Genomic DNA, 16,811 nt, shown 5'->3' on the forward strand with positions numbered 1-16,811 from the left:
ACAGCTAGCTTCCAAGATGGACCACCTTGGCACCCACAATAAGATACTTGAAAATCAAATTGCTCAGCAGGCAAGTTCTTCAAACAAGGCCACTGGTAAACTGCCTAGTCAACTAGAGATGAAACCAAAGGAGCATTATAAGGCAGTTACATTGAAAAGTGGAAGAGTTCTAGAATAGTCAGAAGAAGAAGCAACTGAAAAAACCTCTGATAAATCTTAAAGCCAAGCAGAGGAGAAAGAGGAAGAAGCCAAAAAGGACCAGGAAGAGGAAGCAAGAAAGAAAAAGAAACTACTAGAGCCATATAAGCCTCCTCTTCCTTTTTCTCAGAGATTCTAGAAATCCAAATTGGACAAGCAGTTTAGGAAGTTTTTAGAAGTTTTACAGAAACTCTACATCAACATTCCCTTCACTGAAGTACTTTCTCATATGCCATCCTATACCAAATTTCTTAAGGAAATTTTGTCAAAGAAAAAAAATCTGGAAGACTATGAGACTATTGCTCTCACAGAGGAATGCAGTGCCATATTGCAAAACAAACTGCCTCCAAAATTGAAGGATCCGGAAAGCTTCTCCATACCTTGTCTCATCGACAATATGAAAATACACAAGGCCCTCTGTGATCTTGGGGCAAGTGTAAGTCTAATGCCTCTATCAATATGTCAAAAGCTAGAGGTCGAAGAACTAAAGCCCACAACAATTTCACTGCAATTGGCTGATCGGTCTATTAAATATCCTATGGGCATCCTAGAGAACATCCCTATCAAGGTGGGCAAATTCTTCATCCCCGTTGACTTTGTTGTCTTAGAGATGGAAGAGGATGTCCAAATCCTTATCATCTTGGGAAGACCTTTCTTGGCAACTGCCGGAGCTATCATAGATGCCAAAAATAGGCGGTTGACTCTCAAAGTAGGAGATGAAGAGGTGGAATTCAACCTGTTCAGCACAATGAAGCACAAACTTGAACCTGATAAATGCTTCAAGGTTGATATAATTGACAAGCAAGTTGAAGAGGAATTCCATAAAGAAGATCCTGAAGATCCTCTTGAAACATGCATTGTGCACAGCCACACAGCAGAGAATGAGAACACAAAAATTACAGCTTGTGTACAATCCTTGACAGCATATCCACCTCTACCATTGGCTCAAGTTTTCAAGGTAGAAGAGTTAAAGGAAGAGCAGCCCAAAGGAAAGCCTCAAGAAAACACCAAACAGGTAGAACTGAAACCTCTTCCCTTAACGCTAAGGTATGCATTTTTGGACTCAAATTCTAAATATCCTATTATTATCAATGCTAACTGTCGCAAGGGATTTTGCGGTCGCCTGGACGATCCCTCACCGAAGTGGGAAAGAGTGAGGAGTCGCCACTTTAGTTTTGAGGGAAACTAAAGAAAACCATTTGAGAAAATAAATTAAAATGAAACCACTTCAAGACAGAGATCCTAGGTTCGGGGTCCGTAAACGGGTGGGGAAGGTGTTAGGCACCCCACCTCGTCCCTTAATAAGGGTGAGTAGATTTAACTTCTCATTCTTCATAAATTAGTTAGGAGGGCTTGAATGGAAATGTTAATCCTTTTAACAAAAGGAATATTTGATCTTTCACTAAATTCGGATTACCCAGATACATAAGTAAATGAGACAACCTTAGTGAGTTGGCGTCGCGAATCATTTTTGGTTTTGGGATTATTTTGCGTACAGGTTAAGATTTGGTGTGAGAATCGGATAAGAACTCTCCTCCGATCTCTTTTAAATATTTATTAAAATTTTGAGTGGAGACCGGATAAGAACCCTCTTCCGATCTCTTTTAATATTTATTGAAATTTTGTGTGGAGACCGGATAAGAACCCTCCTCCGACCTCTTTTAATATTTATTGAGATTTAGCTTGAGGATCGGATAAGAATTCTCCTCCGACCTCCTTTCTAAATGTTTATTAAATTTTTAGTTTGAAAACCGGATAAGAACTCTCCTCCGATCTCCTTTGAGTATTTATTTTAAATTTTAGATTGAGAACCGGATAAGAACTCTCCTCCGATCTCCTTTGAGTATTTATTTTAAATTTTAGATTGAGAACCGGATAAGAACTCTCCTCCGATCTCTTTTAAATTATTTGTTATAAAATTAGGTGAGGATCGGATAAGAACTCTACTCCGATCTCTTTTAAATTATTTGTTATAAAATTAGGTGAGGATCGGATAAGAACTCTCCTCCGATCTCTTTTAAATTATTTGTTAAAAATTTTGTTTGAGGAACGGATAAAGACTCTCTTCCGACCTCTTCGAAATTTGGACACAGCCATATATCATAAGAGTCTAAGTTTAAGAGTTCTAGTATTTAAAGGTGCTAAAGGTCGAAATAAGACTTCTTTTAACTCGTTGGTACTTTGTGACTAAATAAGGGACGCCGGACTGAATTTTGCTGACCTCCCCTAAGGTCACTTTACCAGTATCCTATCTGTACCCTTTTACTTATCTGAGTTTTGATTTTTATTCCGCCTTATGGCATTATGCCGGATCGCCTTCTACGTCAGCCTAGTGATTCAATTTTGCTATTTCCCTGACGTGTTATTTAGACCCTCTTTTTTTAAAAGAGACACTTTAAACACAGTTACCTACATTTTGTCTAGCTGCTTCTACGTGACTCGGGACTAGATGACTTGCGTTCAGAAATAATAAAGATTAACAAAAGTGTGGGTTAGACAGCACGGGAGTAAACTAGAGCATATCTTTTCTTTGTATTTTTTAGCGTGACATGAACTTAAAGAAAACAACAGGCATAAGAAAGAGGACAAAGGAAATACGTGAAACGAGAACTAGACTTAATAAAATGGCGATATTAACACTGACCTGTAGGGAGTCGAGTCTATTGAACTAACTACAGAATCACAAAAAGTAGCAAGATTACAGGTTGGTAGCCGGAGGACTAAGGTTCGCCTCGAAATGAAGTATTCTTTGTTAAAATGTAAACGGGTCAAAATAACCAAGCTTGAGTGGAGTTGAGCTTAGACAATATGAATGGAAATAGAGGATAACAAAGACAGAAAGTGAGAGTGCCACAGGATAATGAACGAACTGAAAATGAAAAATTTCAGTATTCAAGAATCCCTTTTGCAAGAAAACACTTCAGAAAACTAGTTTCAAAAGTTTTTTCTTACGAAAACTCCAAAAAAAAAAATAGCAGAGTAACAAACTGAATTAAGTTTCAGAGTTATTCCACTATAGTCACTGCCTCTTGTCTATATTTTTCCGTCCCTTGAACAGTTTTTCTTGCAGGTATTTATAGGGACCGGGTGCTTCCCCTGAAGGGTCAGGATTTGTCTTGAGGGAGATGGAGGGTCAGGATTTCAAAGGACATGATCTGAGGCTCAGGAATTAAAGAGAATTGAGACGGATGGTCGAGATCATTCTCAGGATACTTGTCCTTTTCTTCTTCTAATCTGACGGTCCGAAACTTCGTTGACCTGGGCGATCCAAGGGCTGGGAATAAAAGGCGCCGGTCTTGTCGTCTTCTCCTTTGATCTAAAGGCTCTGGACTCGTCCTTGCAAGTGAAATCAACGGTGGAGATTGGAATGTACAGGACTGTATGACATACTCTGGCACCTGTCAGTGTTGTGGGCGATTCTCAGGCGTGCGGTGGAGATCTCGTCTGCAACGCTTTAACTACCCGGCTCACGATTCGCGGCGATTATTGGGATTTGTCTTATTCTCTTTGCCTTCCGATCTCTCCACACTCCTTTTCTGACCATTCATACTGGTCTCCCATCTTCCGATCTCTATTATTCCGATCCCTTAATCAGCCCTGGTCCGGTCAAAGCATTAATTCCCCTCAATTCCCGAAGTGTCCGCTTCGTTTTCTGCTCAGCAATAAATGCCCATTTTCCCCTATATATACCCCTGACGAAAGAGACTTTCCTCGTTCGATTTTCTTCTCTTTCTTCTTACTTTTCAGTTCTAGTTGCTCCGGCAGAAGTTCCGGCTGCGATTGTGGCTTTTGATCATTTTTTGATGGACCTCTATATTCCTCGACTGAAAATTTACGATCCCGGTGATCGAATAATAGCGATAACCTTATCTGATGATGGTGAGAGAACTAGATCAATTGACCGATCTGGATTGCGGACCTCGATCGTGCCGATCTCGAGTCGCTCAACTGGAATAATCGGCGAACCGATTTCGGCTGAGCAAATTGCTAGTGTCCTGCCGACCCTTGGCGGTCGCTCTTCCAAGTTTATTCTGCTTTTCACCACATTGGGTGTTCCGACAGCGGTTTCCCTCCACATTGGGTGTTCCGACAACGGCTCAGTTCGCTGCCGGTTACACCCTTTGGATTAGTCACAATGTAGGCTTTAACATAGGCCTCTTTTAGATAGGATGTTCCGCTGATCTTTAGAGATCGGCCTTCTGATGTAATCAGATTTCTAATGTATTCCGATCTTGAGAATCGCCCAGATGATGTAATCTGACTTTTGGAAATGTAGTCTGATCTTCTTGAGATCGCCCAAATGATGTAATCCGAGCTTTTGGAAATAAAGATTTTATTTTGTCGATTATCATCTTATTGATTATTTTCTAATTTCTAATGTGATTATCCGATCTGATTCTTCATTTGAATGACACTTATCCGATCCGTAATACCTTGATCTGCCGCTCTATAATTAACCGATCCCTTCTTGGGAATATGCGTGAGACGTGTCAGAACAGCTGGCGTGTCCCGCTAACCGATGCGCTGCCTGGAACCTCGTGAGCATTAAATGCTCGGACGAGTATAAATAGGGGTGGGGGGTTAGCCATTTGCTTCTGTATGTCATTTTCAGTCTCTTGCTCACAACTTCAAAGTTCTCTCGTTTTCTCAAGTTCTTCCGACGCCGATCAGACTCCGGTAAGGGCTTTGATCTTCCTTTTAGCTTAAATTCTTTATTTTCTTTGAAAATGAGCGGCGCCGAAGGTCAGAGAGCGACGAGCCCTCCTTCCATTCAGTTCTCGTGGTCGTCTGATGAAGTAGAGGTGGTCGGGCCAAGCGCGCAACCTGAACCCCCTAGGGCCTCTGTTCCAGTTCGGGGGCAAGCAGAACCTTCAAGGCGTGTACATTCTTCAGGGAGGGAAAGTCTTCCTATGGACGAGCTGCCATCAATCTTGCAAGAAACCGATCTGCAGTCGTTCAGCCAGGAATACAATATTCGTCCTGATTCGTACGAACTTATCCGGTGTCACGGTGATCACCGAGCCGATCACTTCTTTGAAGAGAATGACATGGTTATTGTATACGAGGAACAGTTAAAGGCCGGTCTGCGGTTCCCTCTAGACGATTTCTTCAAGGAGGTCTTAAAATTTCACCGAGTATGCATTGCTCAAGTTCACCCCAACTCGTGGCGGATCTTAGTAGCCTTCCGAGGCCTGTGCCGAGCTAAGGGAATCAGTCCTACGGCTAGGGTGTTATTTGAATCTGCAGAGCTAACTTCGCCAAGGACGACGAACACTGGTTCTTTCAGTGAAGCCTCATTGTGGGCTCTTTACCGATCGCCCTCCTCCCTTAAGAAGCTGGAAGAACCGCTTCTTCATTACGAGGAGCAAAAATCAGCCGCTTTGAGGACTTCCCCGTGTTTGGTGGCACCAGGGGCCCTTGATTCCGAAGCGTATTACCCTGAACAGGGAGGAAGGCCTAATAGTGATGGAACTGAAGAATCAGGCGGCCACTCAAAAGTTCTCCTGTTTAGATGCGGTGACTGCCGAGCTGCACCATTGGACCGTACAGCTGATCACCGGCCAAGATCGCGAACTTCCGCTCTCTGACCTCGGCATTGGTATTTTCTACATCTTAGATCTTAGGGCCTTAGCGATCTCACTGACCTCTTCTTTGTGCAGGTATGGCGGGTGGTGAGGGTTCCAGGAAGCGGAAGAAAGAAAGAGAGATTTCCCGGAAGGTGAAAGAGATGAAGCGTTCGGAACTGCTTCAAACACCCGGCCATGAACCTGGGGAGATACAAGGAGGTCCGCCTCGACCTTCGGGTCCGCCGATCGCAGAAGCTGTCCGATCTCCTCCTCGACGGGAAGAGCAGCCTCTACCTCCTCCAGTTGCTCCAAGCACAGAAAGGGATCCTTCTCAATCTTCTGTGAGGCCCCTTTCTCGTGGCGCTCAAACGTTGGTCGCTTCCCTGGAGAATAACCAGACTGTTCGGGAGAACCCTGGTTTTGCCAAAGTCTTGGGGTCTTCCATCTGCCTTCGGGAGGATCGGGACAGACTGTCTCTGGATAACCTTGACGATATCCTGACTCGATCCATGAGCCTGAACGTGGAGTGTCTGGTGAACCAGCACATAGTTCGGGAAAAGGCTCATCACCTGGGTAAGGAGGTCGAGAAGAAGAGTCAGGAAGTGGCTTCCCTCCGATCCCAACTCTCATCCACTCAGGATTACATATCTCAAGTTGAGGGGCGGGCGAAGTTCTATGAAGACAAGCTGGCCGAACAGTCTCATGTTCTGACTGAAAGGGATCGTGCTCTCGGGGAAGTCCAGGCGCTTCGGGCCAACGAAGCTTCTCAGGTCGCTCAACTTATCGAGGAGCTTAAGGCGAAAGACGAAGAAATGGTGACAGGAATAGCCGGTGCTTATGTGAATGCTCACAAGGACCTCTTGGCCGAACTCCAGAAGCGTTACCCAGAGGAGGACTTCTCTTGGATGGCCGACCTGGCTCCCGGGGGCGAGGGTGAGGATAGTGAGGAGGAGGGAGAGGGTGAGCGAAATGTAGATCACCCCCAGCCGAATAACTTGTACAAATTCTGAAATGAAATGAAATGAAATGACTCTTTTGTTCGATGAATGGTTGTGATCGGAAAATTTCTAAACACTTGATTGTCTGAGTATATTGAAATAACTGAAAGCGATTATTATCCTAAGTGTGAGAGATCGGAAAACACAACATGCATGAGATTGGTAAGGAACCAATGCTAAACGGAACTTAATTGAAAATTTGGCTTGAACATCTAAGATCGAGATCTTCATTAAACCGGATTGGAACCTTAACTAGATTATTCCTAAACTTTTAAAAGGGAGGTCGACCATGAATACTGGCAGCAAGGATCTAGTGTTAGTTCAATTTCGTCTGACAAGAGAGATCGGGAATGTAGTTAACTGGTCAGGATATTTGACAATTGGCTTGAGAGATCGGTGAATGATTTGAGAGACCGGCAAGGCTTTAACGGATACGAGAGCTTAGCATTGACTCAATTCTCTGTGAAGAGAGATCGGAACTGTGGTTAAATGGCAAGGAGAGACTTAGTGCTAGGGATCGGTTTCGAAGTTTATTGATTCTGGGGATCGGCCAAAATATGGTGTCGACACTAACCTATCCGAATTAGAAGAGGAAAAATTGTTAAGGGTACCTAGGACCCATAGCAAAGCTATAGGGTATAAAATAAAAGACCTGAAGGGGATTAATCCTTTTATTTGCATGCATAGGATACATATGGAAGAAAATAGTAAATCCAATATTGAACATCAAAGGAGGCTTAACCCAAACATGAAAGAAGTAGTTAAGAAAGAAATTTTGAAACTATTAGATGCTGGTATTAATACCCAATTTCTGATAGTAAATGGGTTAGTCTAGTACATGTAGTGCCTAAGAAAGGTGAGACAACTGTCGTCCAAAATGCAAACAATGAACTGATCCCTACTAGGGTAGTCACTGGTTGGTGCATGTGCATAGATTATAGGAAATTAAATAGTGCCACCAGAAAGACCATTTTCCTCTCCCTTTCATAGACCAAATGCTAGAAAGACTAGTGAAACATTCCTACTTTTGTTATCTAGATGGGTATTCAGAATTTTTCCAAATTTCTATTCACCCAGAAGACCAAGAAAAGACCACATTCACATGCCCCTATGGAAACTTTGCATATAGAAGAATGTCTTTTGGTCTTTATAATGCCCTTGCTACTTTTCAAAGATGCATGATGGCTATTTTTTCAGATTATATTGAAAATATCGTGGAAGTTTTTATGGATGATTTCTCTGTTTATGGAACCACTTTTGATGATTACCTAGCTAACTTATCCAAAGTGTTGCAAAGATGTGAAGAATCAAACCTAGTCCTAAATTAGGAAATATGCCACTTCATGGTAAAGGAAGGAATAGTTCTTGGACACTTGATATCAAAAAAAGGAATTGAAGTTGACAAGGCAAAAATTGAAATCAATGAAAAAATGCCACTACCAACATCAGTCAAAGGAGTGCGAAGCTTTTTAGGACATGCGGGCTTCTACAAAAGATTCATTAAAGACTTCTCCAAAATAGCTAAGCCACTTACCAACTTGTTAAGTCAAGAAGTTCCATTTGATTTTGATAAAAATTGCCTTGTCTCCTTTAACAGGATCAAAGAAGCCTTGATTTCAGCACCAATAATGCAGCCACCAGATTGGGAGCTACCATTTGAGGTGATGTGCGATGCAAGTGACTATGCAGTTAGAGCAGTACTCGGGCAAAGAAAGGATAAAAAGCTCCACGCCATTTATTACGCCACCAAGACGCTTGACGATGCACAAATCAACTATGCTACCACAGAAAAGGAATTTCTAGCAGTAGTGTTTGCAATTGACAAATTTAGATCCTACTTAATTGGATCGAAAGTCATTGTATTCATAGACCATGCTGCCATCCGGTACCTTTTGAATAAGAAGGAAGTAAAACCAAAGTTGATTCGATGGATTTTACTCCTGTAAGAATTTGACCTTGAAATCAAGGACAAAAAGGGATATGAAAATGTAGTAGCTGACCACCTCTCCAGACTGAAATTAGAAGACATAGGGGACATTGAGGATTTGCCAATTGATGATTCATTTCCTAATGAACAATTACTAGCATTCTCCTAAGCTCCATGGTATGCTGACTTTGTTAATTTTCTTGTATGCAGGGTATTACCTCCCAACATGTCTTACCAGTAAAGGAAGAAACTACACATGGGAGGAACCTCTGTTATACAAGAGATGTGATGACGGGCTAATAAGACAATGCATACCGGAGGAGGATATAGAGAGCATTCTTCAGCATTGCCATTCATCGCTATATGGAAGACACTTTAGCACCACAAAAATAGCAGCCAAGATTTTGCAAGCAGGGTTCTACTGGCCTAATCTGTTTAAGGATGTGAGATCTTTCGTGCTAGCTTGTGATTTATGCCAAAGAACAGGTAACATTTCTAGAAGGAATGAAATGCCACTGCACTATATACTTGAGGTAGAGCTATTTGATGTGTGGGGGATAGACTTCATGAGCCCATTCCCCTCCTTCTTTGGAAACAAGTATATTCTGGTTGGTGTTGATTATGTGTCAAAATGGGTAGAAGTAATAGCCATACCAACCAATGATGCCAAAGTAGTCACAAAGTTCCTTAAAAAGAATATCTTCACAAGATTTGGCACACCACGAGCAATAATCAGCGATGGCGGAAGTCACTTTTACAACCAATAATTTGAAACACTATTGAAGAAGTATGGATTGACTCACAAGGTGGCCACACCTTATCATCCTCAAACCAGTGGTCAAGTAGAAACTTCAAACAGGGAGCTAAAACAGATCCTAGAGAAAACAGTAAACCGCTCAAAGAAGGACTAGTATGTGAAGTTAGATGATGCACTGTGGGCATACCGCACTGCATATAAAACTCCAATTGGCACAACACCCTTTTGGCTGGTTTATAGAAAATCATGCCACCTCCCTGTCGAGCTTGAACATAGAGCTCACTGGGCAATTCGAACCCTAAATTTTGACCTCAAGGCTGTAGGTAAAAAAAGACTTCTACAGCTCAATGAGTTGGACGAAATCAGGCAGGATGCGTATGAGAATGCCAAAACCTTCAAGGACAAAATTAAAAGATGGCACGACAGACGCATAACAAGAAAAGAAATAAAAGAAGTAGACCTTGTCCTACTCTTCAACTCTAGGTTAAAACTTTTCCCACGGAAGCTAAGGTCACGATTGTCTGGACCTTTTAAGGTTATGCAAGTCTTCCCACATGGAGCTGGAGAGATTTGGAGTGAAACCTCAGGAGCATTCAAAGTGAACGGGCAAAGGCTAAAGCCATACTTTTAGGGAGAATTCAATACGAAGGGAGCCAATTGCACCTTCGACAACCCTTCAGACAGACCATGAACAATGAGGGAACAGTCTAGCTAAAGACTATAAACAAGCGCTCTCTAGGAGGCAACCCAAAATTTTCAAAATTTCCTTTATATTTTAGCTCTTATTTTTGTTTTATGTTTGTTCACGTTTCATTTTGTAGGTACCCCAAATCTCAATTATGAAAAAGCAAAGAACCAAAAGTAAGAGAGGAAAGGAGACGTCAAGTCAAAACAACGCAAGAAGAGACTATGTAAAACCGAAAAAGCAGCTCTGTGCTAATTTTTACATTCATTTCATTCATAGTAGTAGCATGAAATTTTAATACATAGAGAATTCGAGAGCAAGAAAATTACACGGGTCGTGTATAAGTTTTACACGCCCCGTGTAACCTTCTGAAACCACTGAACTACACCCGCATAAGCTCCAGAAAATTATACGGCTTGGCCTCGTGTAATGTTACATGGAGCATGCTTCGGCAATTGAGAGGGAAATTTTAAGTTTGAGGGAGACAAAGAGTTACACAGGTCCAAAATCCAATTTACACGGGCCTTATAACTTAGCTAGCAATGACGCTTTTAGACAGAGAGTTACACGGGTTCCAAAACCAGAATACACGGACCGTGTAATGTGGCTAGCAAAGTAACTTGGTGGTAGGAAGTTACACGGGTCCACAAATGGAATTACACAGGCCGTGTAACTTAGCAAAAGTGAGAAATTCTGGACAGAAAGTTACACGGGCCTACAGGTCGAGGCCCATGTAGTGATACATGCCCCATGTATCATGTTACAGATGTGATACCTGGGGCACGAAAAGTGCAAAACGAAGGGTCACAACGACTCTTTAAATTCACATAACTCCCATTAAACTCCCTCTCACTCAAAAACTCTTCCTCTCCAAGCTTCCTTCCCTTTAAAAACTCCTCAAATCTCCTCTTTCCTCACAAAACCCTAGCCTTTTTTGTAACGCCCTTAAAGTAGGCGGTTCCTTACAGTCTACTATTCTAGTAACCAGAGTCGGTCCCGACAGTCAAGGGGCTTAAAAGTATATTTAAGTCACCAAGAAAAGCCATGAATTAAAATTAATAGCCATTATATGAAGGTTAAATGGAAATGAAGAAAAAAAAGCATGATGGGTTAAATGAGCCGAGGCCACAGCAATGGGTGATCGAATTGAGAAGTGACTGCGAGGTCAGTCGCTGCCTTATTTTCGAGTGGGACCTTGTGACACCCCAGGCCTAAGAATTATTGTGAAGTTAAGGGTATTGTGAAAAGCACAGAAAATAATCAAAAACTAGTTCAAATAATTGAACTAGGGTTCCAAAAGTAATTAAATGTTACTGGAGAAATGGATCAGATCGGTAAGGGGTAATTTAGTCAATTCACCCTTAGAGGTGACTTTTGGGCTAATTGTCCATTAAAAATTAGAAAATTAAAATTATGAAAGATAGATTTAAATCAAAGAGGTGATGGAAAGAAAAATGAAAAATGAAAAAAGAAAAGAAAAGTCAAAATTTAAGTGAAATTATGACATCATGCATGACATAATAACCTTATAATTTTAATTTTGAAAATTAAGGGATAATTACTACATAAGAGTAACCAATTAAAAACAAAAAAAAATATATAAACTCACTTCATCTTTTTCTTTGCCTTCTTCTATCTCTCTCTCATTCTCTCTCCATTTTCTTCCATGGTTACATATTTCAAGCTCATTAAACCTTGAATTTTCCCACAAATTTTCATGATCAATGTTGACTTTCTTTTGTATAATTGGGTGAATCAATGTTGAGAATGATGAATTTATATTGAAGAAACTTGGAAGAAATTGCATGATTAGGAAGAAAGGAAATTCGGCTAGCTTATGAGGGTGATGAATTTGATGAGTTTAATTAAATTAAATATGAATTGTGATGTGTTAAGAGGTATTGAGCATGGTTAGTGAAGTGAATTTGTGTCCATTGTGCTAATTAGAGACTTAGGGTTCTTGGTAATTATAAAATTTGAGAAAAATTTGGGAATTTAAGGAATTGATGCAAATTGACCTAATTGAGGCTTAAATTGGTCAATTGGTGTGAATTGGAGTAGGATTGAATGCATGGAATGGACTTAAGTTGTGAATGTGATAAGGTTCAATTCTGGCAGCTTGACCATTGCCCATTCAAATGAGTATAATTGAAATTATGTTACTCCAATTGGTGTGAAGCCAATTGGAGATGAAAATTAAGACCCAAAGATACAATTTTTATGTAGAAACCTAGCCCTAAAACAGACCTTAAATTTGTGAAACATTAGGTTGAATCCGGATTACACACCCTGCCACTGTACAGAATTGATCATATGAATAGTACTTGTTCAAATGGTCATAACTTGGTGTAGGAAGGTCCAAATAACCTGAATTTTATACCAATGGAAAGCTTAGACATATTAGAACAACTTTCATGGAGAATACAAACCCAAATTCTGATCATAATCTAGTCAAATTGCCAACCAAATTTAGTCCCTCAAATCTGCTAGACCCAAATTGTGCCCAGAAATTCTGGGTTTGGACCAATCCGGCCAGCCATAGAAAAAGAGGCATAACTTGAGCTATAAAACTCCAAATGGAGTGATTCAAAAAGAGAATTAAAGCTAAGACATTAAGAAACAACTTTGATGAAGGAAGTATAGCTAAATTTTCACTGTAGATGTGGTCAATGGAACAGTAAACTTGGGTAACCAAAACTGAATTTTTGGAAATACATCAAGGGAACTTTGAAATTCAATGGCAACCAATGTCAATAAAATTAAGACCCAAAATGTGGTATATGAGTATAATTAGAAATAGTATACCCATTAGGTATAAAAAAGTCAATATTTTGCCTAATTAGTCAAATGAATAGTAACTCCATAACCCTAAATATAAGAATTCAACTTATAAGACCTAATAGGTAAATTTAGTATGCAAAAATGAAATTAGTGGAATTAATTGTTATAAATGGTTTGGATGGATACTGAAACACTTTAAAATTATGTGTTTCAGTTAAAAAGAGGTCTTCGAAGGAAGGAAGAAAATTGAATTAGATCAAGACAACTAACGAGGTTTGTGCACAACTAGTTTTCAATTGATAATGTTTTACATATTTCATTTGATTAAATGATTTTATTTTCTTTATGTATTATGTTTATCAAGTATTGAATTTATTTCAACAATTATTGAAATTTGTTATGGTATGAATGAGTTTAGTTTTGGGAAATGGTTAAGTTATGAATTTATTTCAATAATTATTGAGTATTGTTGTGGATTGAATAAAATTGGCTTTGGAAAATTGTGATTGAAATATGATTTACATGGGAAATGAACAAATTATGTTTTGAATTGTGATGGGTATGAAAATTATCGGTTATTGAAATTGGCATTGAAATTGATTTGTATTGTGATTTTATGCTCACAAAAAGGGCAATGAAATTTATGATGTTATTTTATATCTCACTATAAATGTTCGACATGGTTATTACCCGTCCCTCATTTATTTAGGAGACACTGGATTTAGCATTGTTTTGATTATCATGGTACATGCACATTGATGTATGATCTTCCTCATATAAGAGGTTAGATCAATGATGAAGATGGCCCTTTAAGAAATTAAATTGTTATCGTGTTAAGGATGGAATGTGCACGATTCGATCTCCCCTACCATAGGGAGTGAGAATCACTTTGAAGATGGCCCTTGCGGATTAGTCTTACATTAAGATAGTGAGAATAAGAATGGATTTGAAAGTGAGTAATTATGATTCCAAATGATATTTTATACACAACTGTTTTAAAAGAGATTAATTATTTTAGTGGTTTATATTTGATACTTTTCCCTATTTAGTGAAATTCAATATTTATTTCCATAAATTGTTGGGAATATTTCAATGTCTAATTATGATTTAGAAAATTGTAATTATTGATTAATGACATTTAAATAAATGATTTACATTATTGGAAGCATTGATTTTGATTTTATAAAATATGATGAAATTAAATACTTCCAAATTCCTTGCTATGATTTTGTCAATGTATGGTATGTTACATTTTAAATTATAGTTGTGCACCACTGAGTTCACCGCTCAGTGATAGCTTTGTATGCTGTCGCAGGTGAAAAAAATGATAGAGCAGCTGAGTGAGATCACTTGAAGCTGTGCCTTGAAGACAGGCTGGGATTAATTTTGAGTATATTATTTGTATACCCATAGGCATTAGTTTTTGACGTAATCATGTAATTATGTGTATGTAAGTATGTTTGAGCAGTTGTACAAAAAACTCTGATAATATTATTTTGGTATGTAATTAAATGCAAATTATTATAATATTAATTTGAGATTTTATTTACCTGTATATTTTTGTAATATTAATTTTATTACCCTAATGAATGTAATATTCAAATTTCTTCCTGAATTTTGTAATTAATGAATTGTTTCCTTTATGATGAGTTTGGCTTGAAAATGAATTGAGTTGATTGCTGGAAATGATTTATCAATTATTGAGATTGAATTGGGAGATTTTTTGTAAATTGCTTTTACAGGTAAATTGAAGAACTGTTTTTACCCAGTTTTAGCCGTAACCACGTGAATTTTCCATTAAATTTTAAAAAATTACCTAATTATCCCTAATAAGTTTTATGACACATACTTAAGTTAAGAACACTTAAGATAGATCTTCTCATCACGCCAACTTTGAAAATACATTTGTTTCGTTAAAATCCTTTGTAGTATATTTAATAGATCATCGGTGGGCGAAGTTCGATAATTTATTAGGTATACTACGGGATCATGTCATACCTTACGGAGGGGTAGCGTATGACATTTTCCTCTCCCAAATCACTGATGGCACCTGCTAAGAGACCAGCGAGAAGAACGGGCTCCTCCTTAAGGCAAGGAGGCAACTCCACACCCTCACCTCCTCAGTCATCACCTCAGCGCCTAAGAACAGCAGCAGCCCCACCACAAGCCGCCCCACAACCTCAACCACCACAACCTCAACAGCCAGCACAAACCAAAATTCTCCATCACCTAGGGATTCTGTGACAACGCCCACAGAGATCTATGTGCCCGGCTTAACAACCGAAGAATAATCTCCACGAAGCATATGGACTTCGGGCTGCTAGAGCAAATAGGGCTGTAAGACGAAATCAATGGGCTCCTTGACAGCATGGGTGGACCAAATTCGCCCAACTCTAATTCCCTGCTTACTGGGACACCACACTAGAGTTCCTTAGGAGTTTCAAGGCCACCTTATGGCCCACTAATAGGGAGGACAGGGGCAGGATTAAGTTTCGGCTCCTTGGTGTTGACCGGGGAATGAACATGGACGAGTTCAATGCCATCTTTGAAGGAAATGTAAGTGTACAATTAAAATCAAGAAAAAATTTATCTTCCCAGCCCAACAAAAGCAATGAGTTTGGGGGAGACAAAAAAAAAGAAGAGAGAAATCCCAAAAACAAATATCATGACAGTATGCTTAGCATTATAAACCCTTCTTCCCCATGCAAAAATCAACAGAACAAACTTGGTATACTTAAGACCTTGTGCATGAAAGCTAACCTCAAGTTTGCATTCCTTAAAACCCTTCATTGGTAACCAAATTATCATCCCTTAACCCCATTACAACCTTTCTAAAAGACCTTTTGATCTTTTGAAAGTATATGCTACATTAGTGAAGATAGGAAATTGAGATGTGCCTATAGAGTTGGAATTAAATCAATCTCAGCAATTTCCATAATAGAGGCTAAATTTGAGGTGAGTAAGTATTTTATAAGTCTATCCTGGTAAAACAGATCATTTGTGACTTATTAATAGCCTTCCATAGAGGAGCAATTAGTTGAAACATCACAAAAGGGGGTGAGGTTTTAAGTAGGTAGCTATTGAAACCATTATGCCTTGAAGGAAGGGAATTGGTATGAAAGATGAAGGAGTCCAATTATATGCATATTGAATTTATGGTTATGCTTCTGAGTTTTTCCCCTAAAATGCATTTTAAAATGGGTTTTCAATTTCCTTAAGGACAAGCAAAAGTTTGAGTTTAGGAGTATTTGATACACTTGTATTATATAGATATTTTTAAGTACATTTGTATAATATTTCATAGCATTTAGATAAGTAATCTCATACATAATAATTAATTTCATTAACTTTTGTAAATTCCATTGCCAAGATCTGAATTCTATGTTTTATGTATGTTTCCAGATGTTCTGAAAAGGTTCCAAGGCATAGGAGCAAAGTAGAGAGCTTGGAAAGGCCAAAGGATTGAGAAGTGTTACTGATACACCTTACACGGGTCGTGTAATCAAAGCCTCAGACCCGTGTAACTTTCTGCTAGGAGAAAGCCAAAGAGCTAAGGAAAAAACAAGGTATACGGACCATGTACCATGCCCCGTGTAAAATATGGAGACCCATGTAAGTCTCTGCCAGGCCAGGATTGAAGATTTACCTGAAGTACAAAAGTATACGGGCTGTGTAATTAGGCCCGTGTAACTATCTGAGGTCCGTGTAAAGTCTTGTCCCAATACAAGATGCAACAATTGAAGCTCCAGTAAGTTACAGGCCCTGGGCCGTGTAGTGACACACGGGCCATGTATCACGCGATAGCCAGTTTCCTGATTTGGCTCCAGCTCTAGTTTTTTACAAAAAAAAAAAAAAAATAGACTTCTAATGCTGCTAGGACTCTGAAAACCTAACCCTA

General features: G+C 39.4%; 1 protein-coding gene across 1 annotated transcript; it reads left to right on the top strand.

Moving 5' to 3' along the window:
* Window positions 1–595: 595 nt before the first annotated feature.
* Window positions 596–16,379, top strand: LOC131180599 (uncharacterized). Its single transcript, XM_058147946.1, has 3 exons — window positions 596–922; window positions 1,001–1,245; window positions 16,316–16,379. Exons 1-3 carry the CDS (start codon window positions 596–598, stop codon window positions 16,377–16,379), a joined length of 636 nt encoding a protein of 211 aa, XP_058003929.1.
* The last annotated feature ends 432 nt before the right edge of the window (window positions 16,380–16,811 follow it).

The sequence above is a fragment of the Hevea brasiliensis genome, chromosome 6, assembly GCF_030052815.1.
Source record: "Hevea brasiliensis isolate MT/VB/25A 57/8 chromosome 6, ASM3005281v1, whole genome shotgun sequence".
Lineage (NCBI taxonomy): Eukaryota > Viridiplantae > Streptophyta > Magnoliopsida > Malpighiales > Euphorbiaceae > Hevea > Hevea brasiliensis.

Bases quoted from the DNA above. Each gene is read 5' to 3' on its own strand.
- LOC131180599 (XM_058147946.1), top strand. From the start codon at position 596: ATGAAAATACACAAGGCCCTCTGTGATCTTGGGGCAAGTGTAAGTCTA. The intron at 923-1,000 runs GTGGAATTCAAC...ATAATTGACAAG, and splicing joins TCAAAGTAGGAGATGAAGAG to CAAGTTGAAGAGGAATTCCA. The intron at 1,246-16,315 runs GTATGCATTTTT...GTATGTTTCCAG, and splicing joins CCTCTTCCCTTAACGCTAAG to ATGTTCTGAAAAGGTTCCAA.